This window comes from Bos javanicus, chromosome 13 (genome assembly GCF_032452875.1).
Source record: "Bos javanicus breed banteng chromosome 13, ARS-OSU_banteng_1.0, whole genome shotgun sequence".
Taxonomy (NCBI): Eukaryota; Metazoa; Chordata; class Mammalia; order Artiodactyla; family Bovidae; genus Bos; species Bos javanicus.
Window position 1 is genome coordinate 17,616,575 of NC_083880.1, and position 27,874 is coordinate 17,644,448.

At 39.2% G+C, this 27,874-nt stretch overlaps 2 protein-coding genes and 1 long non-coding RNA gene across 8 annotated transcripts in view; 1 reads left to right on the forward strand and 2 right to left on the reverse strand.

Moving 5' to 3' along the window:
* Window positions 1-365: 365 nt before the first annotated feature.
* The window catches only part of LOC133258989 (ankyrin repeat domain-containing protein 26-like), a 41,974-nt gene continuing 14,465 nt past the window's right edge, over window positions 366-27,874 (reverse strand). The window contains exons 2-5 of the mRNA XM_061435792.1: window positions 5,017-5,186; window positions 3,460-3,688; window positions 1,494-1,539; window positions 366-1,244 (exon numbers count right to left, since the gene is read on the reverse strand). Of these exons, the coding sequence (XP_061291776.1) occupies window positions 1,054-1,244; window positions 1,494-1,539; window positions 3,460-3,688; window positions 5,017-5,165 (615 nt within the window). The 5' untranslated portion in view covers window positions 5,166-5,186 and the 3' untranslated portion in view covers window positions 366-1,053. The remainder of the gene's footprint in view (window positions 1,245-1,493; window positions 1,540-3,459; window positions 3,689-5,016; window positions 5,187-27,874) is intronic.
* LOC133258993 (uncharacterized) lies at window positions 6,222-17,043 on the reverse strand. The gene is made up of 3 exons (XR_009740226.1): window positions 16,704-17,043; window positions 11,546-12,099; window positions 6,222-6,443 (listed from the first exon to the last, which is right to left on the reverse strand). It is a non-coding gene; the product is annotated as an uncharacterized LOC133258993 (long non-coding RNA).
* The window catches only part of LOC133258988 (ankyrin repeat domain-containing protein 26-like), a 46,683-nt gene continuing 28,942 nt past the window's right edge, over window positions 10,134-27,874 (forward strand). For 3 of the 6 annotated variants that reach the window (XM_061435785.1, XM_061435786.1, XM_061435787.1), the window contains exons 1-7: window positions 10,136-10,499; window positions 11,999-12,136; window positions 13,382-13,449; window positions 15,962-15,995; window positions 17,112-17,181; window positions 20,151-20,211; window positions 20,304-20,500. In XM_061435785.1, the coding sequence (XP_061291769.1) occupies window positions 10,372-10,499; window positions 11,999-12,136; window positions 13,382-13,449; window positions 15,962-15,995; window positions 17,112-17,181; window positions 20,151-20,211; window positions 20,304-20,500 (696 nt within the window). In that variant the 5' untranslated portion in view covers window positions 10,136-10,371. Of the gene's footprint in view, window positions 10,500-11,998; window positions 12,137-13,381; window positions 13,450-15,961; window positions 15,996-17,111; window positions 17,182-20,150; window positions 20,212-20,303; window positions 20,501-27,874 lie in introns of all 6 variants that reach the window. The other 3 variants (XM_061435790.1, XM_061435791.1, XM_061435789.1) reach the window with 2 other exon arrangements.

The following is a 27,874-nucleotide window of genomic DNA, read 5'->3' on the forward strand; positions in this document are numbered from 1 at the left end:
TCAACAGTGCTGATACTTAAATCTGCTAAAAAGTAAGTTAGATGCAGAGAAACATCACTTAAAATGCTATATAAATTTTCATCATACACACATAATACAAAAATATTTTCCTTTAATAAAGATTTTCTCATCATGTTTAATGGTAAACAATGAAATGGCATGGAAATGGTCCAGTAGAGAAACTTTTACTATTTATCTTTCTGAATCATGTATTTTTCCTTCCAAATCTGTATATCTTGTTCTTCTGTTTACAAAAGTAGGTCATCACACACATTTGACCCATCTGTAGATCCCCGAGAAGACACTCTAAAGGCATCAGATGCAAACTGAGCATCAACTGAAAGAAAAGGAAAGAATTATATTCTTTACCTAAAACACTTGGGTTAACTAAGATTAGTAAACAAACAAAAAAACCTGAGACCTTTCCTAGTATTCTGAAAAATGAAATATATCTATAGATGACACAACACAAAATACTAATCAAGAGTACAATTTTCTAATCTGCTTATGGTCGCATGTGGGGCTGAGTATCAGAGCTCCTGGTTTTCTCATTCTTCATTCATGTACTCAGGCAATTGAGTGAATTGATGAATACTCATGTATTCATGCAAAGGTTCTGTGACAAGCGCTGGAATTACAAGATGAAGGTGACCCAGTCCACCCTGAAAAATGATATGCCCTAAACTGGAAAAACAGACAAACAGGCAATTTCCATACAGAGTCACAAATACTAAGATATAAAAGACGGCACAAGGAACACTCAGGAGGGGAAGCCAGCTTTGTGTCAATACTGCCAGCTTTCTGGTGGAGGTGATATGTATGTAGCTACCTGAAGGACAGGAAAAAGTACAAGAGACAGAGGGGAGAAGCCCGTACAGAGACCGGAGGTGAGCAAGCGAATCTGTGGGATCCTACACAGTCTGGCTGGTTAGATGCAGAGCTAAGCGGCAGAGTAAGCTGGAAAAGAGATAAGGCCAACTACTTTGGCAGGACCCAAACTGACGTGGGTGTTTGGAGCATTTCCCGAGGGTAAAAGATAAACTGGTGACGTATCTAGTGACAGAGAAATTTTAAAGTCACCACCAAGTGACAGCTACACAAACGTGACTGCTCGAGTCTGGGTTTCCTAGCCTTAACCACTACCAGACACTTGAGAAGCTGATGAGCGGCACGTTTTCTGAGAATCGTGTCAGGGTGTAGGAAGACAGCTCCACAGGGATGGAGGAAGTAGAAGAAGGATACAGCTAGAAATAAAAAGAAATACACAGAACTTCAGAGACTGTTTTTTAAGCTATGGTACATGATGGATAAATGGAGAAGGATATTTTTCACTATGACTGCTCATGCTTTCACATTTTTCATTAGCTATGTATATAAAACCATATTTAACACAGCATCTGTTATCCAAACAATGGCAAGAGACGCCATTTATTGTTTACAGTGTATTTCAGAAATCAATGTCTAAATTTAATTCATACATTTTGGCAACATACCTTCTCTTAGTGCTCTAGCTATACTCCTGTCCAACTCCCGCTGCATCTGAAATAAGTCAAATATTTATCTTTAAGATAAACAAGTTATATGTTTATAACTTATTAAATGTGACTTTTAAGTAATACTTTTAGAGACTAGACCTAACCTGAAGACTACCTCAGTAGAAAAAAAATCACATAAATAAAAGAAAATGAATTCCTACTTATTCTGCTTATAGATAACACAGAACATATATATGGAATGCTATTTAGATTAATCTGATAAAAAGTACAATAAATATCAGTCTATCAAGTACACATAATTTCAGAGAATTAGGGAATGACCCATAATCCTCGGAATGACCCACAAGATTACTATCTTCTCCCCTAAAATTCCTGGCCTAAATATGTACTTCCGAGACTTTATTTTGATTTCTAGGTGAGGATCCTGTTCAAATGGAGGAAGTAGTTTGAGTCGAATGTTAATAAGGAGAACACATCTGTGATTTTCTTTAAACTTTTCCATTTAACGAAAACACAGAAAGGTGAGAAAATTATATACAAGAAATCAATGTGCCAGCAAGATTTAATTCTGAAGACGTTTAGCGAGAAGGATTCTCTCATCAGTGTTAGTTTCCGAACTACGTCCCACAGAAGGGGAAGGTCCCCCAGGGGTCGCTGCAGGGTTGAGGAACAGAGAAGTCACAGCTGCAGGGGCTCTGCCCACTCTTGAGCTAAACGGTTCTATACTTGTCTCCACTTTATATAACACAGTTCCACGCAGAAGTTTTTTTTAGAAGAAAGGTTGTTTTCTTTGCAGAAAAAACTTTTGTTAAGATATGAGAATCATTGATTTACTCAAAGTTCCTAACTCTACAAAAGAAGTAACAAAGCCAGTGGCATTCTTACTGAGTCCTGTGCCAGCTACTTCCTCAGGTTAAGGAAAAACACATAGATTTTTAACTATACCATGGACAAAATGAATATATAAATCCTTCTTATGTAATTAAACAATGCTTGTGGCATGACATGACTTTCTAACTAAATTATGTGCTTTAAATGCATAAATAAGAATAACTCAATATCAAACTCCTATTTGTAGCAGTTGATATAGTTAATTTAGAAAGGATAAATATTTTTTAAAAACAGGACAGGGAACTTGAAGGAGAAAATCTTTATTTGAATCAAGCAGGCCAAAACTGAAGAGATTCGTCTTTAAAAGGATGTTCATTTCCTCCAGATAAAACCTGGTAAACTAAAATCAGTCAACAATGAATTATCCACATTTTGGGTTATTTAGAACAAAATTTAAAACACGCAACAGATCTCTCTTTACTGTCTGCTGCTGCTGCTTAGTCGCTTCAGTCGTGTCTGACTCTGTGTGACCCCATAGACGGCAGCCCACCAGGCTCCGCCGTCCCTGTGATTCTCCAGGCAGGAACACTGGAGTGGGTTGCCATTTCCTTCTCCAATGCATGAAAGTGAAAAGTGAAAGGGAAGTCTCTCAGTCATGTCCGACTCTTTGCAACCCCATGGACGGCAGCCTACCAGGCTCCTCTGTCCATGGGATTTTCCAGTCAAGATTACTGGAGTGGGGTGCCATTGCCTTCTCACTTGTGTTTAGGGGTAGATAAACTGCGGTGGGTGCAGCAAAGCTCGGAAATGATTATGAACCACTGCCAAAGTGAAATCAATTAGAAAGTAAGTCAAACATCTTAAAGTATACTTTCAGTTACTAGACAATAAGATTTCATTTCTAAAGCAGAATTTCAATGCAGCTTTTCAAGAAATTTAAAAAGTATCTCTTGAAAATGAGAGATCTAGGATAAAAAAATCATTAAATGTCTCCTTGATTAGCACAGTTAATGACGGCTGTTACTTAGTGTGCATAAGTCAAATAAATAACTCAGAAGTTCACCAAATTACAAACAAGGATCATTAATATCAGAAATCTGAAACCCAGTGGAAAAAAGATAATAGAACTAACCTTGGTCAAGTAAGTCTCCATGCTATTATTCGAAGGGCGTGGAACTGAGGTAGAAAACCTTAAGTTTGCTCTTGGAGTAAGATTTCCGTTGAGCACTACAGGATTATTGAAATTTCCAACACAAGGGGGCTCCAGGACTGGCCTCGTGCTAACAGTGTTGAAGAAAGATCTGTTCTGCTGCTTCTCCACCTGAAGTTTGGCGCTGACCACTGCCAGCCTCTGATGAGTCCTGGGTAAGATGGAAAACACCAATTTCATTCATGTTTTCATAAATTATCTGCATATTTAAGTTGCCATATAGTAAATGGAATTCCCATTAAATTATTTGAACACTGAAAACACAGAGCAGACCTCCTGTAAACAATAACAGTTGTAACCTTGCTCTAAAGAAGTACACATGTGTCTGGGGCTCCTCAAGTAACAAGGCACAGTTGGGAGAGGAGAGAAAGGGCATCAGAGAGAAAGGGAGGTGGCCTCACACGGACACCTGCTGCCTCTGGGACAAACCTGCCTCCAGGAAACAGTTCAGGGATGAAGAAACACCCCATCCCACAAAGCCACGTTCAAGTGCTTCCTTTCACCACCCTTGTATACATGTTTCACTCATGACCTCAGAGAAATTCAGCTTTTGGCTCTGAGGTATCACCTAGAGCCACAATCACAAGGGAGGACGAGAAAGTCAAAGGGTAAGGCTGAAAAGAGCTAAAACAGCCCCAGGAACAATTACAAGTATCCCCTGCTTTTCCAAAGTTCACTTTATGTTACTTCACTTCTACGAAGGGCCTATGTCAGTACCTGTTTTTGATCATCAAAAAAAAAAAAAATCTGAAGACAATTTCTGGTCTCATTTAAAAAGCCAAAACTCTAAACAGTGTTCAGTGTACGTTTTACAGTGAGAGGCATCGCGCTCCCCAAGCAGGGAGACTGGCCCCACTGACCTCCTTCCCGGGAAGCCACACCCCACATCTCAGCATCAAGTCGCCACAGCCCTAAGCCCCGTCTGGGAGCACCTGTGCTTCACTTGTGCATATTCATGTTATGTATCGACTAGCAGAATGTGTCCTCAGGTCCCTGCTTCTTTGCTTTATGCTGCTTTGGCTTATGAAAGGCTTCCTAGGAGCGCTCTGTTTTCAGATAGTGGGGAAGCCTGGACTGGGCACTGCCAGTGGGATCTGCCCTTTCCATCCTCCACACCCCTCAGTCGGGTCACTACATTACTTTTAGCCACTTTGTGACTTACCCTGCCTCTAACCCATGTGTTCATTTCCCCTATTTCATAAGCACGCCTGTACATAGTGCGGGAAGCCTTGACACAGTGCTAACAGTCGGTCTTAGGGCACCCCCTTAGCAGTGGCCAGCTAGTTAGCTTTCCCTTCCTACGAGTCTCACGTCCCCACTTGGGGAACACATGTATACCTGTGGCGGATTCATTTTGATATTTGGCAAAACTAATACAATTATGTAAAGTTTAAAAATAAAATAAAATTAAAAAAATTAGGCTTTAGAGACAAATCAATGAACTAAATTTCGTTTCTGTGATTCTGTGTTTTGACTTACTTGTCTAGTTTATCTTCCAATGACTTTATAAGTTCACATTCTACTAGGTAGAGTTGCTTATATTTTTCCAACTCTGCTTTATTAGAATCTTCTTGCAAACTTTTCATTTTGGAGAGTTCAGATTCCAAGTCTTTAATTCTGACTTCCATCTGTTGAAATCCAGCTTGTGTCTAAGGCAAATTGAAAAAGATAACATTTTAAAAATAATCATTAACCTGGAAAATTATATTTATTCCCTTTAGTTTTGAGTCAGTGATTCAGAGAGCGATTTCAAGGGTGAAAAAAAAAAAGAGAGAGCGGAAGTTTAAAACAATTATTGTTAATGTGAAGTGAATTAAATCTGAATTATAAAATTAAAGTGGAATCACTGTTACAGTAGTACTTATATAATCTGATAATTCAAAGAATAAGAGGATCAACTTAAAATTTTAAAAATTGAACAAGATAATTTAAGAATAATTCAAGAGGATGGTACCAGTTCTAAACCACAATATTTTCTTTTCTTCCTAATGGTCTTGTTTTTTACCAATTGGTCTTATAAGTAACAGGACTCTCTAGTGAGAATCATTCTGAAAGGTCAATTTAGTGATAACTGTGATGGAAATTGAAATATTAAAAGGGAAAACAGGCGCCCCCCTTCCTTCCAGAAATCTACAAAACTAACTGCTCTAAGGGAGGCAGAGGAAACACCTATGCGGTACACATCCAAAATGTACTGTGCAGGGAGAGTGAACTCAAGCACAGGACAGACCAACAAAGTAATCTGCAAAACATGGTGACTTCTCTTAATTTCTCTACGAGATCCTGTCTCGCTCTTTCTTCACTCTCCTGTTGATATTGCTCTACTTGACCGTGTTCTGTCATATTCACTTCTATGTGACTTCTGAGGGTCACTACTTCTTCTTCCAACTTCTTTCTCCTCTCTAGTTTTTTACATTTCTTTTGCACTAGTTTCATAGATAATAACTCCTGTTGAAAAACTTGATTTTTTGCATCCAGGTGCAGACCTTTTGAAGATGCAGTTTCCAGCTCTGCTGGAAAATCATCAGTCTTTAAGAATAAAAGGATACTGTTTGCTAATGAAGAAAGTGGACTGAGCACAGCCTAACTCAAACCCAGGATGAAATAAATACGATGGTATCTGTATTGTAGAATGTAGGACCAGGGATTACTCAGAGAATCAACACCCAGCAAGGGTGTTCACTTGTGCTGGTGACCACTTGCTTCTCCAGGTACAAGTGGGTCTCCCACGCTCAGCCCTGGGGGGCGCTCAGCGGGGCTGCAGCTGAGTGTGGGCAGCTGATGATGGTGAAGCTGCCCCTCCTGCTCTTTCTCCTGTGGCTGCAGCTCGGCCAGGAGCTGCAGAGAGAGCTCCCCAACTCTCACAGGTGGGCTCAGTTTTCCTTGTTTGGAAGCTCCAGCCTTCCCTGAGTGAAAATATTTTGAAAGCACTTGATTGTCTAAGATATCACTTTAAATCATGATATTGCTCAAGAAGCATTAGGGAGTGAAGCATTCTTTTTTGTGTTGATGGCAGATATTTGTGATAACACTGCACTTGTTAAAGGTAAAACTTTTTCCAAGTATTTTTCCCTTATTGAAAAAAAAATTTTTTTTTCTAATTAGTCTAAAATAACACAGTAAAGCAAAATTTGCCTTGGAAATAGACTTTGTCTTAAAACTCAAACAAGCATTTGACAACATAATAGAAATCTTGCTGCTGCTAACACATTCCAATTTTATGAAAAAATGATTTATATAAAAATGATTTCTCTCTCATTGCCCAAGGCTTCAGAGGCTAAAAGGAAAGGCAAAGGAGCGGGCAGGTGAAAAATGCAGATCAAGTTGGGATTTTGGCAGTTGGGATATGCCAAGAAGAGGTGTTTTTTAAAAATATTTATTAGGCTGTGCTGGGTCTTAGTTTCAGTATGCAGGATCTAGTTCCCTGACCAGGGATTGAACCCAGACCCCCTGCACTGTGAGCACTGAGACCCAGCCACTGAACCACCACAGAAGTCCCAAGGTTTTGGTTTTTGGGGGTTTTTTTTTCCCCTTCAGTTTATGTATTTCGGTAAGGTGCTTTTCAGTCTCAGGACAATAGTTGTTATTTTGAGAAAGAGATTGAGTGAATTGGAGACTTGCCTAGATACCAATTTTAGGAAGACTTTGCAGAAATCAGATCAGCAGTGAACAGGTGGTGATTAAGTTGGGAAAAAAAGAGAAGAACAAATATTTAACAGAAATATTATCCTATTCTGGCAGAAACAGCCAGTTAGACAAGAGTCTGGACTCTGCTCTCAATCTAGAAGGTCTTGATGGAAAGTAAGGGGTTTATAAACAATGAGATCAGGTTGCCTTTTGTGTTTATTAGTCCCTGTTCTACCATTATTTACCCAGGAAAATTTAATTCTGTTTTGATGACTCTTGCCTCTTATACTTTTCTTTTTTCTTCAAATCCTCAAGTAAGAGAAGGAATTGGCCATGTGGGTGAGAGATGAGACTGGAATGTTTGCTGTGCTAATTCTCAGCTAGAGTATGCTGGTGAAAACCACAATCACTTGGGAAAGTTTATAAAAAAATTTACAAGCCTAGGCTGTTCCCTGAAGATTTTGATGAAATAAATCGAGGAAAGCCTGGACATGTGTATTTAGAAATATTTCCTTGAGATTCTGATATGATCCTTAGTGAAGAACTATGGAGTGATTAAGGATAATTTCTAAGTGCACCTATCTCAAAAATAAGTAATCGATAGAAGAGTTGGAGTTTGATCAATGCTGGCTACTTCCATCAGCTCCCTCCTTTGCAACAATATTAGCCAGACTTTTTCCTCTGCCTCTGTGATTGAGAAGTTAAAAGGAATATTTTTGGCAAAATCTATTGGCTTGAATAATATAACTCCTTTTCCTTCCAACCACTAATTATTCAGTGACACTCCAAGAGTCTTTAGAGATTTGCTCATGGCGAAGTCACTTCGTCTGTAGAGTCTGACCCTTTAAGAATTTTATACCTTCTGTTATCAACCAGGTCATTAGGTCAACAGATGTTTGTTACCAACAGTGTTTTCCTGACTGCAGTAATAGTAACTCGTGAGCCTTCTTTTGGTGTCAGCAGGACAGACTCTTGCAGTGCGTGTGTTAGATTTGCTGAGCCCTGGCATAAGCAAGACGACAGCTTTAAACATCAAAACCCATGAAGTTAGTACAGATGGGGATTCTTTTAATGATTTAGTTTCAGCAGTCTTAGGAACTCATTATCCATTTGGTTAATAATCTGGGAGAATTCTAGAAATAGATTGTAGTTTTAACAAGCAGTGGAAACATTCTTAAAGTGGGAATTTTGAGTCTTGTTTTTTAAATTTATTTTAATAAAATTATGAGTCAACAGCAATTTTTATTACATATTGAGACCCACTTTTCTTGTGAAACACATGATACTAAAGAAAGGAAAGCTTTCACATACAAATATTTGCTTTATGCCCACCTGTTTGGAAACGGCAAAACGTGAAACCACAAGTGGGCTACAGAGCAAATGTGGTCCTTGGATATGTTTAGCTTACTACCTCCACAGACTGAGTCAACATTTAAAACTTAGCAAACTCATGCGGAAGTCTGCATTTCAGGCTTCTTGGAGAACTCAATCTGGTCCCCCTTGAGCCCATTCTACTGTTTGCTCTGCGTGTGGAGGCCGCCCCTGTTTGCTCTGCGTGTGGAGGCCTCCCCTTCTGTATGGGGCGTGTGTTCACAGGTTTGCCAGCCTCACCTGGCTTTTTCACTTACTCAGGCCACCAGCTTTCCCTCCATAAGCATTTGAGTTTCCAATTCTTGTTTTATAGTTTATTTTGATAACTATTTCAAGATTTTAAATACAGTCGAATTAATGTATAATTGATTTCATATTTTAAAAGAATTTCTTAAGGATGGGATTGAATTTTTCAAATTAGAATTTTAAGTTGGTTGTGGCAGTTTCACACTGAATGAGTCTCCCAAACACACAGGATTATGAGAGAGAGCGCAGGGAGAATTCACGGAAGAGCAACTCCCTGAGAAAACGCTGAGTGCATATTTATTGGTAACTTACATTCTGAAGGAGATCAGCCCTGGGATTTCTTTGGAAGGAATGATGCTAAAGCTGAAACTCCAGTACTTTGGCCACCTCATGCGAAGAGTTGACTCATTGGAAAAGACTCTGATGCTGGGAGGGATTGGGGGCAGGAGGAGAAGGGGACGACAGAGGATGAGATGGCTGGATGGCATCACTGACTCGATGGACGTGAGTCTGAGTGAACTCTGGGAGTTGGTGATGGACAGGGAGGCCTGGCATGCTGCAATTCATGGGGTCGCAAAGAGTCAGACATGACTGAGCGACTGAACTGAACTGAACTGACCTTGTAATCTTTAACTAAGAGCAGTAAAGCAAGACAGAGACCAGAACACTGGGATTAAGGAAGCTTCCTCCTGGAGGTCTGGAGGTAATTACATGAGAGTCGTCAAGAAAGGTCTTTGAAGATAAGCGGTGTTGTTCTGTGTCAAAACAGCATCTAGCTAAAGCTGACCTGTCAGGTTAACTTAAGGGCGGGGGAAGGAACAAGCAAAGGAGAATGAGTAAGATTAAATTTCAGGAGACTTTGCTGAGAAAGCCAAAAAACATGGTGCCCACAGTTGGTTTTTTGGAAGAAAAAAAAAAACACAAAACAACCTTTCTCTTTGCGTGTTCATGTAGAGGATAATATTCCCATTGGAATGTCTGTAAACCTCATGAGGTTACTCCTGGTCATCCTTGGATAGGTTATGCATGCTACAGATAATATTATATAGTCCTGCCTCAACATTGTTCCTAAAATATGCAGTTGATTTAGTAGCTGATTGATTCTCTCTGGAGGAGTGTTGAGACTAGTAATAGGGCAAGTAAATACTACAATATTCATGATAAATACTATGATAGAAGCAAAGATCCTTGGAACCAGTAAATGTTGAAAGTGAGTTTTAGAGAATGACTCTGTGGTTCATCTTTGGAAGAGGTCGAGGAGGAGCATTTTATTAGTTATCTTTTTGAAAGACGTATTTGGCTGCACTGGGTCTAGTTGTGGCACATGGGGTCTTCAGTTTCGGCACGTGGAATCTAGTTCCCTGACCAGGGATGGAACCTGGACCCCCTGCCTTGGGAACTCAAGTCTTAGCCCCTGGACCCCCAGGGAAGGCCAGGAGGAGGAGCATCTTGAAGAGATAGAAGGCGCGCCAGGGGATGAGGAGGAGGGGCTCCCTTTTATTTACTTTCTGAATTATATGTTTAAGTTCAGAGAATCTATTGCATGATTTTCCGTTCACTTTAGAAATAGGTTAACTGTGTACATTAGAAATGGTTTTTCCTGTTTTACAGGATGACCTTACACCACTCTTACTTGGCATAAGTGAAAGGAAACAGCAAATGGTGGAATTTTTAGTAAAAAAAGAAGCAGATATACATGCGGTTGATAAGATGAAAAGGTACAGTTGTTCTTTTTCTTTTTAAAAACCTTAGTGCTGTTCTCGGGTGCTAAGATCAAGATTAAATTAATAACAGGTTTCATTTGTGATCAACACTTCATCAGTTAGGTAGAAAATCAATTATTCTGACTGGGAATCGTGAAAAACTATATAGCAGGAATATATAGCAGGATTCATATTCCTTTATAATATTGAGTGATGTCATATGCAACCTATTCTTTTTTCTGGTTGATCTTGTAGTAGCTGAGGGGTTTCATACTAGTTTCATTAGCTTTATAAAATATGGATTCTGCTTTTCAGTTTACCTTATGACAGTACTGAATTTCTTAATTATTTTATAACGATTGTTTAACCTCTACTTCGTATATATTTTTCCTTAAAAGATGCATACTAAACATAAAGGACTTGATTTTGTCTTTTGGGTGACTCTTTGCTTTCAGTTACTTTCTTTGAAATATACTGATGTTGTTAGATTGCAGAAGAGTCCTTCACAGTTTAGTGACTAAGCAGCAACAAAAAAGTGATGAGTAATCCCTGTCCCCAGATACTGTGGGCTCACCAGTTTTTATCCTTTTTCATTTCTAGTACATTTTGATGTTTTCATTTTAAATGAAGGTAGAAGGAAGAATGATAGGTTTAATTGGATAAACAGTTCCTTTAACAAAGATAAGTCAGAGGTGGATGATACAGACGAAAATGATGGGCTTTAGATTCAGACTGGGTTCAACTCCTAGCTTTCCTACCTATTAGAGTTATGACCTTGGGCACAGTACTTATCATCAGCAAATAAGTTTCCTGGTATAAAAAGGCAAATAGTAATGCATCCTTCAAAGGTGGCTGTGTGTATATATAGTATTTCATTTAGTGAAGAGCACATGCTTGTCAACATCATTAAGTGCCACGGTGACTATTTTTATTTCCATTATTGTTAATATTTTTGTTTTAAGCCTGCAAATAGCCTTTGCTTAACCCAACCTCTAGCTGACTTTGAAGCATAATATATCAGACTAAGGAGGAAACGGGGGATTCGTCCTTTAAATACTCACCTGCCTCAGATAAGTGACCTCAGCATAGTTTCTTGTCCATCAAGGACTTTGTTATTATTTTTTTAAAGCATTTATTTATTTGACTGCGTGCAGTCTTAGTTGTGGGAACTCTCAGTTGCAGCATGTGGGATGAGGTTCCCTGTCCAGGGGTGGAACCTGGGCCCCCTGCATTGGGAGCCTGGAGTCATAGCCCCTGGTCCACCAGGGGAGTCCTCATCAGGGACTTTTGAAATAGTAACTGCTGCTGCGTGCCATCCCAGTGGGGCAGGAGGCTTCTTTTCCATCCCTTCATTTTAGCCGTGGAAGTAATTTACAAGGATGTACACTTGAGCATGTAAATGGTCAGTTCTTCATGGAAGGGCAAGATGTTAACTTGGTAAAGCATATCAAACGAGCTGTTTCTGTAAGTTAACTCAACTTCCTGAGGGTGACGTCATCTCTCTGTTGTTTTAGAACCGCCCTCATACTTGCTGTCAATTATGAATGTACCGATGTAGTCAGTCTTCTCCTTCAGCGAGGTGCTGACGTCTTTTCTCAAGATGTCTTTGGACGGACTGCAGAAGAATATGCTGCTATTAGTGGTTTTAATATGTAAGTGTTTACATTAAAATGCCAGTTATCACTAAACTGCAGCCAAAAAGAATTTTAACTGTTACTTGTTACATGACCAGTGAGAGTTGTCTGTTTGGTGCAGGCAGCTTCTATCCTGTGGGGGCACCTTTCCTTAGGTCATAGGTTCCCTGTCATCCTTCCCAGAGTAGTGGGTGTCAACTTGCCTGAGATTCCATAGTTACAGTTGGCCCCCTCATGGGATCTGTTTCCTGTAAGAATGAAAATCTTCCATAGGATTTATCTGCCTCAACCATAAATGTTTTCTGAGTCTCTGCCCCATTTACCAGAAATCCTTAAATCTCAAGTAAGCTAGTTCAGAGAGGAATTTAGAAAGGTAAGCCCTGCCTAGGACTTGCCAGGATCCATTGTAAGAGTAGGGTAATGTCTTCCAAGTGAATCGGAGATGAACATGGAGATTAAGCATCATTGTCAAAAAGATCTGCTGGTTGAGAGTTTGAGCAGGTAGAGAATGGAGAGAATGGAGAGTAGCGGTCCAGGCCAGGTCTTGATTGTGATTAGTTTTCTGCACTTGGTGTGATTAGCTGCAATAATGGGGGATAATTATGTTCTCTAATGTAGTGAGTTCATATTTTATAAATAAATTTAGGTACAAATTATATAAGAGCTGAGGTTCCCTAAATTACGAACCACAAAGAACAACTGATCACCATAATTAATAACAGTTTCCTGCAACCCTTGAATGCTAAACATATAAGAAAACAGACATTGGTTTTATTTGGGATTTCAAAGTAGTTCCAGCAATAAAGTTCAAGAACAAATTATTCCATTCTGCAAGCATTTTGGGGATATATTATCCCATTAAATCCTCTTAATCCCCTTGTGAAATAAGGCAGTAAGATCCCAGTTGTGTAGAGGAAGACTTTGAACTCAAGAGAAGCAACTTCTCTAGAAACAAAGAGCGGTTGGTTACAGAGCTAGGATTTGCAAGTTTGAAAGAGTTTTCATATGCCAAGCTAAATCTAGTTAATCTTCTGAGCTATATTGCCCTCAGTTCATGACTACTTCATCTTCCTTTTCTCTCTCCTTTAAATACATACTAAGTAAAACTTTGTAGAACTTAGAAACTTGAAATGTATGGGACAATTGTAGTTTTGATATTATCGCTGACATTGTCTGTCTGAAATAATCTAAGAATTTAACATATTTTGTAGTTGTTTTTCATATTAGTGTTAAAATATTATTTATCACATTTTTAACACATAGCATTTGCGAACTGATCTCTGAATATAAAGAAAAAAGGCCTAAAACTACTCCCAAAAAAAGCAACCCAGGTACGTCATCTGATAATAATGAATTACTCTTGGTGATTCTACCATAGATAAAGTAGGAGTGAGGAAGTTTCAATAATGAAAGAACTATGACAAAATTAGTGTAAAATGCACGTGTATTTTATTTTTAAATTAATTTCTTAATAGTCTAGTATTCAGAATTGTTAAAGAAGTTAATTGTAGGTAATTTAACATCAGAGACAGTATTGTCTGAAAAGAATTCCATGTATTTAATCACAGCCCCTAAAATCCTGTATTAGATTTTTGTGTAAATTAGAAAAAATGTTTGTTAGTATGATATATATTTCATCTATAATCATATTATAACAAATTGGACTTCTTATAAAAGTGGAACTTTAACTTTTACAAATAGTTTGCATTTAGTGAATGAATAGTTATCAGTTACTGTGTAGTGATTAGTCTCATTAAAAAAGTTACCATCATTTAAACTGGGAACCTCAACAATGCCTTCCTGGTAGGATAAGAAATGATAAACAGTAAGAACTGCAATGCTGAGCCAGTGTGCAGTGTACCAGGAAGAGATTACTTTCGAAAGATACCTTGGAATAGTACAGATCAGAAAAGCAATGCCTAGTTGAGAACCACCGGTTATTTTGCCTATTGTACCAACAAGGTCTCTATTACCACCTTTATTCCTCACAGATCCAAAAAGAGTGAGATAGGTTGGCTTCATTAGAACCAGATGTTTCCTTCTGTGTGTTGGATGATTGTCACGATAGTATAGTTTTGTAAGCACAACATGTTCTGTTGCCATTCTTTAAAAGATTATCAAAAAAAAAAAAAAAGATTATCATAATAGATTTTCAAATAGATCAACTTGGGACTCTGCAGATTCTAATAAAAGACCCAAAACACTTCACATTAGCAAAAACACCACTATGTCCCCTTGATGTGGCATCTAGCACATTGTACAAGCTGTCTGAGAACACCTTTAAACTTAGTAGACCTCTAATCAAAAGGGGCTTCCCAGGTGGCTCAGTAATAAAGAATCTGCCTGGCAATGCCTGAGATACTGCTTTGATCCCTGGATCGGGAAGATCCCCTGGAGAAGGAAATGGCAACCCACTCCAGTATTCTTGCCTGGGAAATCCCATGGACAGAAGAGCCTGGTGAGCTACAGTCCATTGGGTCGCAAAGAGTTGGACATGACTCAGTGACTGAACAACAACAACATCCATCAAAGAACTTCTGTAGGTTAGAGAAGATACAGAGATGACATAGAGTCTTGGTCTTCGATATGCTCAGAACAGAATAGAGTTGTCCCTGGTTACTTTCTATAGTTTTCTAAACAGACTTTTCAAGGAAATCATTCTTATTTATTTGTTCATTTGTTCACTGAAGAGATAACTATCAAGTGTCTTTTACGTACCAAGCATTGTTCTGATGTTACAGGGTGCAAACATTTAAAAATCACTGCCCCTGCCCTCCAGGCTTGAGCTTGGAGGACCCCTCTCCCTCCATGTGAGTCATCCCTTCAGCATCAGATCATGACGACACATGTGAAATGTTGTCCAACAGCACCAGAGTCTGTAGCTCCTTCCATCCTTCCCTTCCTCCCCTTATTTGTCAGCTTAGGATCTGATGACGAATGCCTTCCAAGCTGAAAAAGCATTTCTATCAACATTTGCCATATAATGGGCAGGACTGATATAATGATATATCCCTCAGTAGAACAGAGCACTGTTTAGACCATCCTGCTCTAGGTGGTCCAGATACCCTTGAACAATGGAAGGAAATAGTCTCAAGAGAGTGTACTTTTCACATGTATTAGTATGTATACACATATATTTAAAACAGTAAGAAGTTCAGCTTGTGTGTACCCTACTGCCTGCTCACCACAAGTCTAGTCCTCATCCCCACCACCCAGCTGACCCCCTTCACCCATTTGCCCTTCCCCACCTCCCTTTCAAGAGATCATCCTTTCTAAATCTGGAATCACTACATCTCTCATACTTCTCTTACATCTGGAAAGAGGGCCAGGAAGACTTTGTTTCCTATGTTTTCCCACGCTCTGAAGTTCAGTGCCTGTAGACCAAGCTTCCCTATGAGAGGGCGTTTTCATCCTGAACTGAAGAGCCAGAGAATTTGTGTTGTGTCCCAGCAAGACACCTGTTCCTCTGTTCACTGCTCCAGGCAATGGAAGTCCAGGAACACTGTGCTGTTTAAGCGTGCTCTTGTCAGCTTATCGTACTGATTCTATTAATGGTGCAGTATCATTTTCTGTCAGTCTCCAGGAGTTTGGTTAGGATTATGGTCATTGTAAACAGCAGTTCTTCCTTCTTTCCTTCTGTTCTACATTTGATGACTATAAGGAGAGCAATGGTTCTTAGGTATTAGTGACCCATGAGGATAATACGATCACTACTCCCTCTAGTGTGGTCTCCAGGTGTGGTCCCAAAGGAATACTTTTAAACAAAACATCAGTCTTGAGGTTTTAATCGTCTGTATTTTTCTTTTGTTGATTTAAAATGTGTCTTACTTTTTTCTTTAATAGCGGCTAAGAGTTCTGAAGAAGACTCTTTAAGCAGGTAGGATTTAACGAATTTTTAAAAATTGTACGTGTTACTAAGAGAACACACAGAGAAGAGAAGCTAATGTTTGTTGAGTGTTCTGCTCTGGGTTAGAGACTGCATTATGTGCTTAACATTTGTGACCTCATAGAGTCATCAGAACAGCTTTGTAAAGTAACTGCGTCCTATTTTACTTAATTAGGCAACTGATTTGGGGAGGTTGATGAATGAACCATGATTCCATGGTTAAAATGAGTTGACCTGTGATTTGACAGCTGGCCTGCCTGGCTCCAACATCCACTCTCCTGTCCCTCAGCAGAGATTGAGAAGTACCCGTGTAGCATATAAGTGAAACATATAAATTATTTCTTTGACTTGTGTCCATTTTAAGTTTTAGACATTGCGGGGAACTCCTGTATTCCTTTACAGTGAAGGGGAGGAATGGGGCCTTCTCCATAAGTGATTTCCCTGCTGAAGGACCAAGACTGCCATTTTTGATGGACACAGTCTAGGCTCTGAACCAGGGACAGACAATGGAGAAGGAGCAGCATGTCCTTCTGCTTTAAGTCACCAGGTTTATTGCAGTTTGGGCAAACAAAAGTTACGTCAGTCCATCAGTTAGATTTTCAGTTCAGCTATTAGGACTTGGTGAAAACATATTATTTTCAGGCTCTGCCAATATATTGGCTGTCAGTCTTTATTATGGAAACTAAGAATGAGTCTTACCTAGATATGTCCTAGGTTGGGAGAGATGGAAGCAGAAATAGGTAACTAAAATCTCTTTTGGAGACTTCTCTGGGGGTGCAGTGGTTAAGATGGTTAGTAAGACTTCTCCTTCCAATGCAGGTGGTGTGGGTTCAATCTCTGGTAGGAGGAGCTGAGATCCCACATGCCTTGGGGTCAAAAAGCCAAAACATAAAACAGAAGCAACATGGCAACAAATTCAATAAAGACTTTTAAAATGGTCCACATCAAAATATCTTTCAAAAAATGTTTTAAAACAGAGGCCAAATTTTAATTATGTCAAGAAACTTCGTTTACTACATAGATAGCCAAACTTTCACTTGCTTCTTTTTTTTTTTTTTCATTTAGAGAAATGAACTCACTCATTTTCATTGTGTTTATGCTCTAAAGGTTTTCCAACAAACCTGGTGTGGATTCATGGCCTACATCAGATGATGACGTCTTAGGTTCTGAAACCAAGGTAAAGTGCACTCTTGTGAAATTAGTTTTCATGCTCTGAATTCAGTTTCATGTAGTGTTCACTCTTAAATTCAGCAATGGTGTCCCTCTCACTGTTTTATGTTTATAATGGAAAGTTTTTCAGAGCAAACTATTTTATAAAAATATGACTAGTTGATTTTTTTTTTTTTATTTTTAACTTTGGTAAATACTGAAGGTGGGGTGAAGAGAACAATGGGCTGGAAAATATAGAGTGACAGGAAAATTGTATTGGGAAAAGCTTTCCCACAGTGAAGGAAATATGAATTTTGGTCAAGGATAGAGTCTTACTGTGAATTTCAAACCATAAGGACATGACTTTTGCAACACTCATAGTGATGTCTTTAGTGGATATAATTACTTATTTTAATAATCATGGAATCTTCCTGGAGCCTTTCAGTTCCAAAACTATATAGCATATATCATCTACTTGGCCCGCCCCCCCACTACCCACCACCCCTGGACACTTTATTTTGGTTTCTTGGCATTGGCAACCCTCTCCAGTACTCTTGCCTGGAAAATTCCATGGACACAGGAGCCTGGTAGGCTGCAGTCCATGGGGTCGCAAAGAGTCGGACACGACTGAGTGACTTCACTTTCACTTTTCACTTTCATGCATTGGAGAAGGAAATGGCAACCCACTCCAGTGTTCTTGCCTGGAGAATCCCAGGGACGGGGGAGCCTGGTGGGCTGCCGTCCATGGGGTCGCACAGAGTCGGACACGGCTGAAGCGACATAGCAGCAGCAGCAGCAGAGTTGTTAGGAGGGCCTTTTTTTTTTTTTCTTTCTCTGTTTCTGTCTTGGCTCTGCATTAAGACTAAAATAAAAGTTGAAGTTACAGAGATTTAGAAATTAAAATTCTGTTTCTCCAAAATCCATATTATAAAGGGATTCCACTGTGTTTTCTCAAGCATTCCATTAAGAGTATATTCACAACTCTTCATCTCATTGAAGAATGCATGTTTGCCTAAAATAATAGCCAGCTATAGAAGCGGCTTCCCTTGTGGCTCAGACAGTAAAGAATCTGCCTACAATGCAGGAGATCTGGGTTCAATCCCTGGGTTGGGAAGATCCCCTGGAGAAGGAAACAGCTACCCACTCCAGTATTCTGGCCTGGAGAATTCCATGGACCATATAGTCCATGGGGTTGCAAAAAGTCGGACACCACTGAGCAACTTTCACTTCATAGAAGCAGAGACTTTTAATAACCGTAAGACAAAACTTACAACTTGAGATTTTTTTTTCTATTGTAGTTTTAAAAAAACCTACTCCAAGTTCTTGTGTCACATTCTAAAACTTCAGATTTCAGACATTTTGTATTACTGTGATTGAAGTATTCATCTTACAGCCCCGTATCAGTGTAAGCTAGTGGAGTTCAGGAAACAATTGTGCATCTCCTGGAGCATGTAGCATAGGTCTCGAGTGTAAGAATCATGTTAATAGTTTTTGAATGTGAATAAATGAAGAGAGAAATGGTATCCTATATAATGTTACAGGTAATATAGTTCAGTTGAGTTATGTTGAGGAAGGAGGTCCTGCATAACAAGGAAATAAAAAAGAAATATGTGAAAAGTAAAAGGTTATAGTATTTTTTTCAGTGTCCACCAACTGTGAGATGAGAATTTTAGGTTAAAATTTTTGACCTTTTTAGCCCCATCTTGTGTTCCATTAAATGTTTATTTTCAAGCCATACATTCTCCTCAGAATTTTGATTACCAGTTCTTTTCCCCAGTAAATAGTTAGGAATATTTCTTAATCAATTTTTCTCTCTCTCAAGTAATACTTTACAACATTCAGGTAGTGATAGATGACCATGTGTGGCTAAGCAAATGACATTTTTCATAGTGGCAAAATTCAACTCTAATATGGTAGTATTTATAAACAAAAAGTTTTAGAGTAATACTGACTGCTATACTAGGGATATATTATGAACAAAAGCCTCTGTCTTAAATATATGCTTTATGTACAATGTATGTTGATATTTTCATAAAATTTGAAGAACAATATAGATGCATAATTTATATATTAATAAAAGCATATAAAACAGAGGCTTTGTTCATAGTATATCCTTAAGAATACTGATATATTACTGATCTATTGTATATGAATTTTAAATATATGTGTTTTTCCACAAACCTTATTATACTTATTTTTTTTCCTTAAGTTTGTACTTGACTAGGAACGTCTCTCTCTTTGCTTTCTTTTCCTCCCCCACCTCTTTTCTTTCTTTCTTTTTTTTTTTACTGTTAACCTAATTTTTCCTTGCAGAATACTTTTCTTCAGTGTCTGTTCTTTCAGTCCATCTCTCTCTGCCTCTATTGTGAACATGTTTGATTATGGCTTTCTGTTTAGTGTGTTTGTGGCTTTCATTCATGATCATTTCCCTACAGGTTTACTCTTGGTTTTTTTTCCCCTTTTTCTTTGAAAGAACCAAATTGGAACAATCATTTGTCTTTAGTTGTTTAACAAACAGAATAGAAGTAGCTTATCCTGTTTGTGCTTGTAACCTATCTAAATAAGGTTCTACTAAAATCTAAACTTTCATATTTCCCTTCCCAAGTGATAATTCATGCATATAGAAATCATGCAAGCATATGTCAAAGTATAGCAATTAATTTAAATGTCTTAGTTTTTCAATAGTACTCTAAACTGCCAGGGATAAATTTTTTTTCTAGAACATTTTGGTAGAGAAATAACCTAGTGGGTGTCATAGTATTTGTACAGCAGTCAATTAGGGGTAAGGAGAGGAACATCTGGGGTTTCTGATGTCATCTGTCATAATGCTTACCCTATGAGAAGGTTAGTCAATGGCAGAACTGGGTTTTGAATCCACATCTGAATGACTCCAGAGCCTGTGTTCTTTGTGTTAGATCATATAGTAATGGGGGAGGTTATAATTCTTTTATTCAAGTTGATACTTGTTATTCATCAAGCTCTTATTTTCTTCTCCAGAAGGAACCAAAACCAAACTTAGCAAAGCTAATGAAGGCTTTTCAGCAATCCAAGAGAAACCGTAAGTTATTTGAAGACTGTCCTCCTGGTGTTATTCACTGATTTGAAATGACACAGGTTCTCATGTACTCTCCCCTGTTTTCACTGTATTAGAAACAGAACGTGGCATTGTGAGACGAGAGAGTACCAACTTCTCTGAGAACAATAATTCTGATAGTGAAATTGAAGATGTGGTTGAAACCCTTCCCAAACCATCACCTGGAGTCCAGGGCTTCTCTCATCCTGCCTTCCCAAGGCCTGATCCTCTTCCAAAACCACTCAAGACTCTAGCAGGCCTTGGTCTTGCAAAGGTAAGTTGTTTTGTTTTTAACTCTTTTTTCCCCTGTACTCTTTTACACACCATTCCCTTGATCCTTATGATGACAAAAAGGATCCCACCGCAGAAATGGAAGACTTCAAAGTCATGATACAAAATGATGTGATAATAAGAGCAATATATCTGCATGATTCAGATTTATAAATGTTGCCATACTAAGTATGCCATTATGAAAGAAAAAAAATTACAAAGCAATTAGGAAAAACAGCTAGATGAATATGAAGATGGGGAGGGGGATGAAGGAGAAGAATTCATTTAAGAAGGATAAGATGAATACGAGACGAGACAGAGGAGGCGGTCCTAAGATGGCAGAGGAATAGGACAGGGAGACCACTTTCTCCCCCACAAATTCATCAAAAGAACATTTGAACGCTGAGTAAATTCCACAAAACAACTTCTGAATGCCGGCAGAGGACATCAGGCACCCAGGAAAGCAGCCCATTGTCTTCAAAAGGAGGTAGGAAAAAATATAAAAGATAAAAAGAGAGACAAAAGAGGTAGGGATGGAGCTCCATCCCGGGAAGGGAGTCTTAAAAAAGCGAGAAGGTTCCAAACACGAGGAAGCACTCTCACTGCCGAGTCTGTGGCGAGCCTTGGAACCGCAGAGGGCAACATAACCAGGAGGAAAAATAAATTAATAATTAAAACCCACAGATTACGTGCCCAACGGTAACTCCCCCAGCGGAGAAGCAGCGCAGACGCCTGCATCCTCCACTAGCAAGCGGGGGCTGGGCAGGGAGGCGTGGGCTGCATTGCTTAGAGTAAGGACTGGGCCTGAATGCCCCGAGGGCAATCTGAGGGAACTAACTTAGGCTAGCAAACCAGACTGTGGGAGAGCTACCACACGAAAACCCCTAACCTAAGACACCACCAGGCCCACTCACAGAACAAAGGACTGAGCAGAGCTAGCCAGCTGCAGGCCAACCCATCCCCTGCCTCCAGTGACAGGCAGGCAAAGGCAGCCAGAGCTGGAAGGGGGCAATCACGGCCCCAAAGAGGCATTATCTACCAAACTGCAAGCAGGCTTCGTTGCTAACCAAGACTTCTTGGGATTCTGGACAATCAACATCCGCCTGAGAAGGTGCACCGGTTGTACACCCAGAAAACCCAACGGCAGGGACGGGGGAGGCGATAAGTCGCAGCAACCACGCTCACCAAACATCTCATCACCTGAGCTGCTCGGACCTGGGAAGTGCACAAAACACAGGCCCAACGGAGTCTGCACCTCTGAGGACTACCTGAGCGCCTGAACCTGAGCAGCTTAAACTTGGGAGGTGCAGGCACCCAAGGGCCGGCCTCGGACAGTTCCTGGCAGAGCAACCTGGAGCCTGAGCAGTGTGGGCAGGGAGGGCACACGCGCCGTGAGCAGGGGCAGGCCCAGTGTGGCTGAGGCACTGCAAGCACAGGCCAGTGTTATTTGTTTGCAGCGTCCCTCCGTCCCCACAGTGCGACTGAACAAGTGAGCCTAAAAAAAGTGTCCACCACCACCCCCCTTGTGTCAGGGCCGAAATCAGACACTGAAGAGACCAGCAAACAGAAGAAGCTAAAACAGAGGGAACCTCCTTGGAAGTGACAGGTGCAATAGATTAAAACCCTGTCGTTAGTACCGACTACATAGGGAGGGGCCTATAGATCTTGAGAAATATAAGCCGGATCAAGGAACTATCTGAAAATGAACTGACCCCACACTGCCCACAACAACACCAGAGAAAGTCCTAGATATATTTTTACTATTTTTATTATCATTCTTTAATTTTTTTAATTTTTAAAAATTTTTAAGTCCTCTATTACTCCTTTAATTTTCATTTTTATAACCTACTATTACTTTGCAAAAAAAGAGAGAGAGAAAGAGACCCTATTTTTAAAGCAAATTTCATATATATATATTTTATACTTTTTGTACTTTTTTTTTTCTTTAATATTGAATTTTTGAAAATCCAACCTCTACTCTAGATTTTTAATCTTTGCTTTTTGGTATTTGTTATCAATTTTGTACCTTTAAGAACCCAATCTTCAGTACCCACATTTACTTGTGAGCAAGATTACTGGCTTGACCGCTCTCTCCCACTTTGGACTCTCCTTTTTCTCCACCAAGTTGCCTCTATCTCCTCCATCCCCCTTCTCTTCTCTACCCAACAGTGTGGATCTCTTTGTGTGTGCCGGATGGTGGAGAACACTTAGGGAACTGATTACTGGCTGGATCTGTCTCCCTCCTTTTGATTCCCCCTTTTATCCTCCTGGACACCTCTGTCTCCTTCCTCCCTCATCTCCATGTAACTCTGTGAACCTCTCTGGATGTCCCTCACTGTGGAGAAACTTTTCATCTTTAACTTAGATGTTTTATCAACGGTGCTGTATAGATGGAGAAGTCTTGAGGCTATTGTAAAAATAAGACTGAAAACCAGAAGCAGGAGGCTTAAGTCCAAATCCTGAGAACACCAGAGAACTCCTGACCCCAGGGAACATTAATTGACAGGAGCTCATCAAACGCCTCCATACCTACACTGTAACCAAGCACCACCCAAGGGCCAACAAGTTCCAGAGAAAGACATACCACACAAATTCTCCAGCAACACAGAAACATAGCCCTGAGCTTCAATATACAATACAGGCTGCCCAAAGTCACTCTAAACCCACTGACATCTCAAAACTCATTACTGGACACTTCATTGCACTCCAGAGAGAAGAAATCCAGCTCCACCCACCAGAACACCGACATAAGCTTTCCTAACCAGGAAACCTTGACAAGCCACCCGTACAATCACCGACACCGAGGAAACTCCACAATAAAGAGAACTCCACAAACTGCCAGAATAGAGAAAGGCTACCCAAACGCAGCAATATAAACAAGATGAAGAGACAGAGGAATACCAGCAGGTAAAGGAACAGGATAAATGCCCACTAAACCAAACAAAAGAGGAAGAGATAGGGAATCTACCTGATAAAGAATTCCAAATAATGATAGTGAAAATGATCCAAAATCTTGAAAACAAAATGGAATCACAGATAAATAGCCTGGAGACAAGGATTGAGAAGATGCAAGAAAGGTTTAACAAAGATCTATAAGAAATAAAAAAGAGTCAATATATAATGAATAATGCAATAAATGATATCAAAAACACTCTGGAGGGAACAAATAGCAGAATAACGGAGTCAGAAGATAGGATTAGTGAGATAGAAGACAGAATGGTAGAAATAAATGAATCCAAGAGGAAAAAAGAAAAACGAATTAAAAGAAATGAGGACAATCTCAGAGACCTCTGGAACAATGTTAAATGCCCCAAAATTCGAATCATAGGAGTCCCAGAAGAAGAAGACAAAAAGAAAGGCCATGAGAAAATACTTGAAGAGATAATAGTTGAAAACTTCCCTAAAATGGGGAAGGAAATAATCACACAAGTCCAAGAAACCCAGAGAGTCCCAAACAGGATAAACCCAAGTCGAAACACCCCAAGATACATCCTAATCAAATTAACAAAGATCAAACACAAAGAACAAATATTAAAAGCAGCAAGGGAAAAACAACAAATAACACACAAGGGGATTCCCATAAGGATAACAGCTGATCTTTCAATAGAAACTCTTCAGGCCAGGAGGGAATGGCAGGACATACTTAAAGTGATGAAAGGCAATAAGCTACAGCCCAGACTACTGTACCCAGCAAGGATCTCATTCAAATATGAAGGAGAAACCAAAAGCGTTACAGACAAGCAAAAGCTGAGAGAATTCAGCACCACCAAACCAGCTCTCCAACAAATACTAAAGGACATTCTCTAGACGGGAAACACAAAAAGGGAGTGTAAACTCTAACCCAAAACAATAAAGTAAATGGCAACGGGATCATACTATCAATAGTTACCTTAAACGTAAATGGGTTGAATGCCCCAACCAAAAGACAAAGACTGGCTGAATGGATACAAAAACAAGACCCCTATATATGTTGTCTACAAAAGACCCACCTCAAAACAGGGGACACATACAGACTGAAAGTGAAAGGCTGGAAAAAGATATTCCACACAAATAGAGACCAAAAGAAAGCAGGAGTAGCAATACTCATATCAGATAAAATAGACTTTAAAACAAAGGCTGAGAAAAGAGACAAAGAAGGACACTACATAATGATCAAAGGATCACTCCAAGAAGAAGGTATAACAATTATAAATATATATGCACCCAACATAGGACCACCGCAATATGTAAGACAAATGCTAACAAGTATGAAAGGGAAATTAACAATAACACAATAATAGTGGGAGACTTTAATACCCCACTCACACCTATGGATAGATCAACTAAACAGAAAATTAACAAGGAAACACAAATTTTAAATGATACAATAGACCAGTTAGACCTAGTTGATATCTATAGGACATTTCACCCCAAAACAATGAATTTCACCTTTTTCTCAAGCACACACGGAACCTTCTCCAGGATAGATCACATCCTGGGCCATAAATCTAGCCTTGGTAAATTCAAAAAAATTGAAATCATTCCAAGCATCTTTTCTGACCACAATGCAGTAAGATTAGATGTCAATACAGGAGAAAAACTATTAAAAATTCCAACATATGAAGGCTGAACAACACGCTGCTGAATAACCAACAAATCACAGAAGAAATCAAAATATGCATAGAAACGAATGAAAATGAAAACACAACAACCCAAAACCTGTGGGACACTGTAAAAGCAGTGCTAAGGGGAAGGTTCATAGCAATACAGGCATACCTCAAGAAACAAGAAAAAAGTCAAGTAAATAACCTAACTCTACACCTCAAGCAACTAGAAAAGGAAGAAATGAAGAACCCCAGGATTCGTAGAAGGAAAGAAATCTTAAAAATTAGGGCAGAAATAAATGTAAAAGAAACAAAAGAGACCATAGCAAAAGTCAACAAAGCCAAAAGCTGGTTATTTGAGAGGATAAATAAAATTGACAAACCAATAGCCAGACTCATCAAGAAACAAAGGGAGAAAAATCGAATCAATAAAATTAGAAATGAAAATGGAGAGATCACAACAGACGACACAGAAATACAAAGGACCACAAGAGACTACTATCAGCAATTCTATGCCAATAAAATGGACGTGGAAGAAATTAAATTCTTAGAAAAATACAACTTTCCAAAACTGAACCAGGAAGAAATAGAAAATCTTAACAGACCCATCACAAGCACGGAAATCAAAACTGTAATCAGAAATCTTCCAGCAAACAAAAGCCCAGGACCAGATGGCTTCAGAGCTGAATTCTACCAAAAATTTAGAGACGAGCCAACACCTATCCTACTCAAACTCTTCCAGAAAATTGCAGAGGAAGGTAAACTTCCAAACTCATTCTATGAGGCCACCATCACCCTAATACCAAAACCTGACAAAGATGCCACAAAAAAAGAAAACTACAGGCCAATATCACTGATGAACATAGATGCAAAAATCCCTAACAAAATTCTAGCAATCAGAATCCAACAGCACATTAAAAAGATCATACATCATGACCAAATGGGCTTTATTCCAGGGATGCAAGGGTTCTTCAATAACTGCAAATCAATCAATGTAATACACCACATTAACAAATTGAAAGTGGTCAACCACTTTTAAAAGAGTGAAACTAGAACAGTTTCTAACACCATACACAAAAATAAACTCAAAATGGATTAAAGATCTAAACGTAAGACCAGAAACTATAAAACTCCTAGAGGAGAAGATAGGCAAAACACTCTCTGACATAAATCACAGCAGGATCCTCTATGATCCACCTCCCAGAATATTGGAAATAAAAGTAAAAATAAACAAATGGGACCTAATTAAAATTAAAAGCTTCTGCACAACAAAGGAAACTATAAGCAAGGTGAAAAGACAGCCTTCAGAATGGGAGAAAATAATAGCAAATGAAGCAACTGACAAAGAATTAATCTCAAAAATGTACAAGCAACTCCTGCAGCTCAATTCCAGGAAAATAAACGACTCAGTCAAAAAATGGGCCAAAGATCTAAACAGACATTTCTCCAAAGAAGACATACAGATGGCTAACAAACATGAAAAGATGCTCAACATCACTCATTATCAGAGAAATGCAAATCAAAACCACAATGAGGTACCATTTCATGCCAGTCAGAATGGCTGCGATCCAGAAGTCTACAAGCAATAAATGCTGGAAAGGGTATGGAGAAAAGGGAGCCCTCTTACACTGTTGGTGGGAATGCAAACTAGTACAGCCACTACGGAGAACAGTGTGAAGATTCCTTAAAAAACTGGAAATAGAACTGCCTTATGACCCAGCAATCCCACTGCTGGGCATACACACTGAGGAAACCAGAAGGGAAAGAGACACGTGTACCCCAATGTTCATCGCAGCACTGTTTATAATAGCCAGGACATGGAAACAACCTAGATGTCCATCAGCAGACGAATGGATAAGAAAGCAGTGGTACATATACACAATGGAGTATTACTCAGCCATTAAAAAGAATACATTTGAATCAGTTCTAGCGAGGTGGATGAAACTGGAGCCTATTATACAGAGTGAAATAAGCCAGAAAGAAAAACACCAATACAGTATACTAATGCATATATATGGAATTTAGAAAGATGGTAACGATAACCCTATATGCGAGACAGCAAAAGAGACAAAGATGTATAGAACAGTCTTTTGGACTCTGTGGGAGAGGGCGAGGGTGGGATGATTTGGGAGAATGGCATAGAAACATGTATAATACCATATGTGAAACAAATCGCCAGTCCAGGTTCAATGCATGATACAAGATGCTCGGGGCTGGTGCACTGGGATGACCCAGAGGGATGGTATGGGGAGGGAGGTGGGAGGGGGTTCAGGATGGGGAACACGTGTACACCCATGGTGGATTCATGTTGATGTATGGCAAAACCAATACAATATTGTAAAGTAATTAGCCTCCAATTAAAATAAATAAATTAAAAAAAGATGAATACGAGACAGAATGAAGGTCAAGATGAAACATTATTTAACAAACACAACAGAAATAGTGGGGGTAAGTCAGAGGAGGTGCTCTATATTATAAATATGAGGTAAATTATTTCAAATTCAACTTAGGAGAAAGTGAGGTTGTGAAAACTCAATACTTATACTCTTCTGAATGACATATAGCTGATTTTTATGAAGACCTGAAAGAAAATTTGATACTTAGCTTTTTTGGTGGTTGTTTTTGAGGTTAGTGGTTGTTTTTGTTTTTTCTTTAAAGTGTAGTCATTTACAATACTGTGTTAGTTTCAGGTGTATAGCAATGTGACCTGGTTACACTTGTATATGTATATATCTATATTGAATATAGTTCCCTCTGGAAGTTCATTTCAATTTGAAGTAATTTCTCTTTTTTAA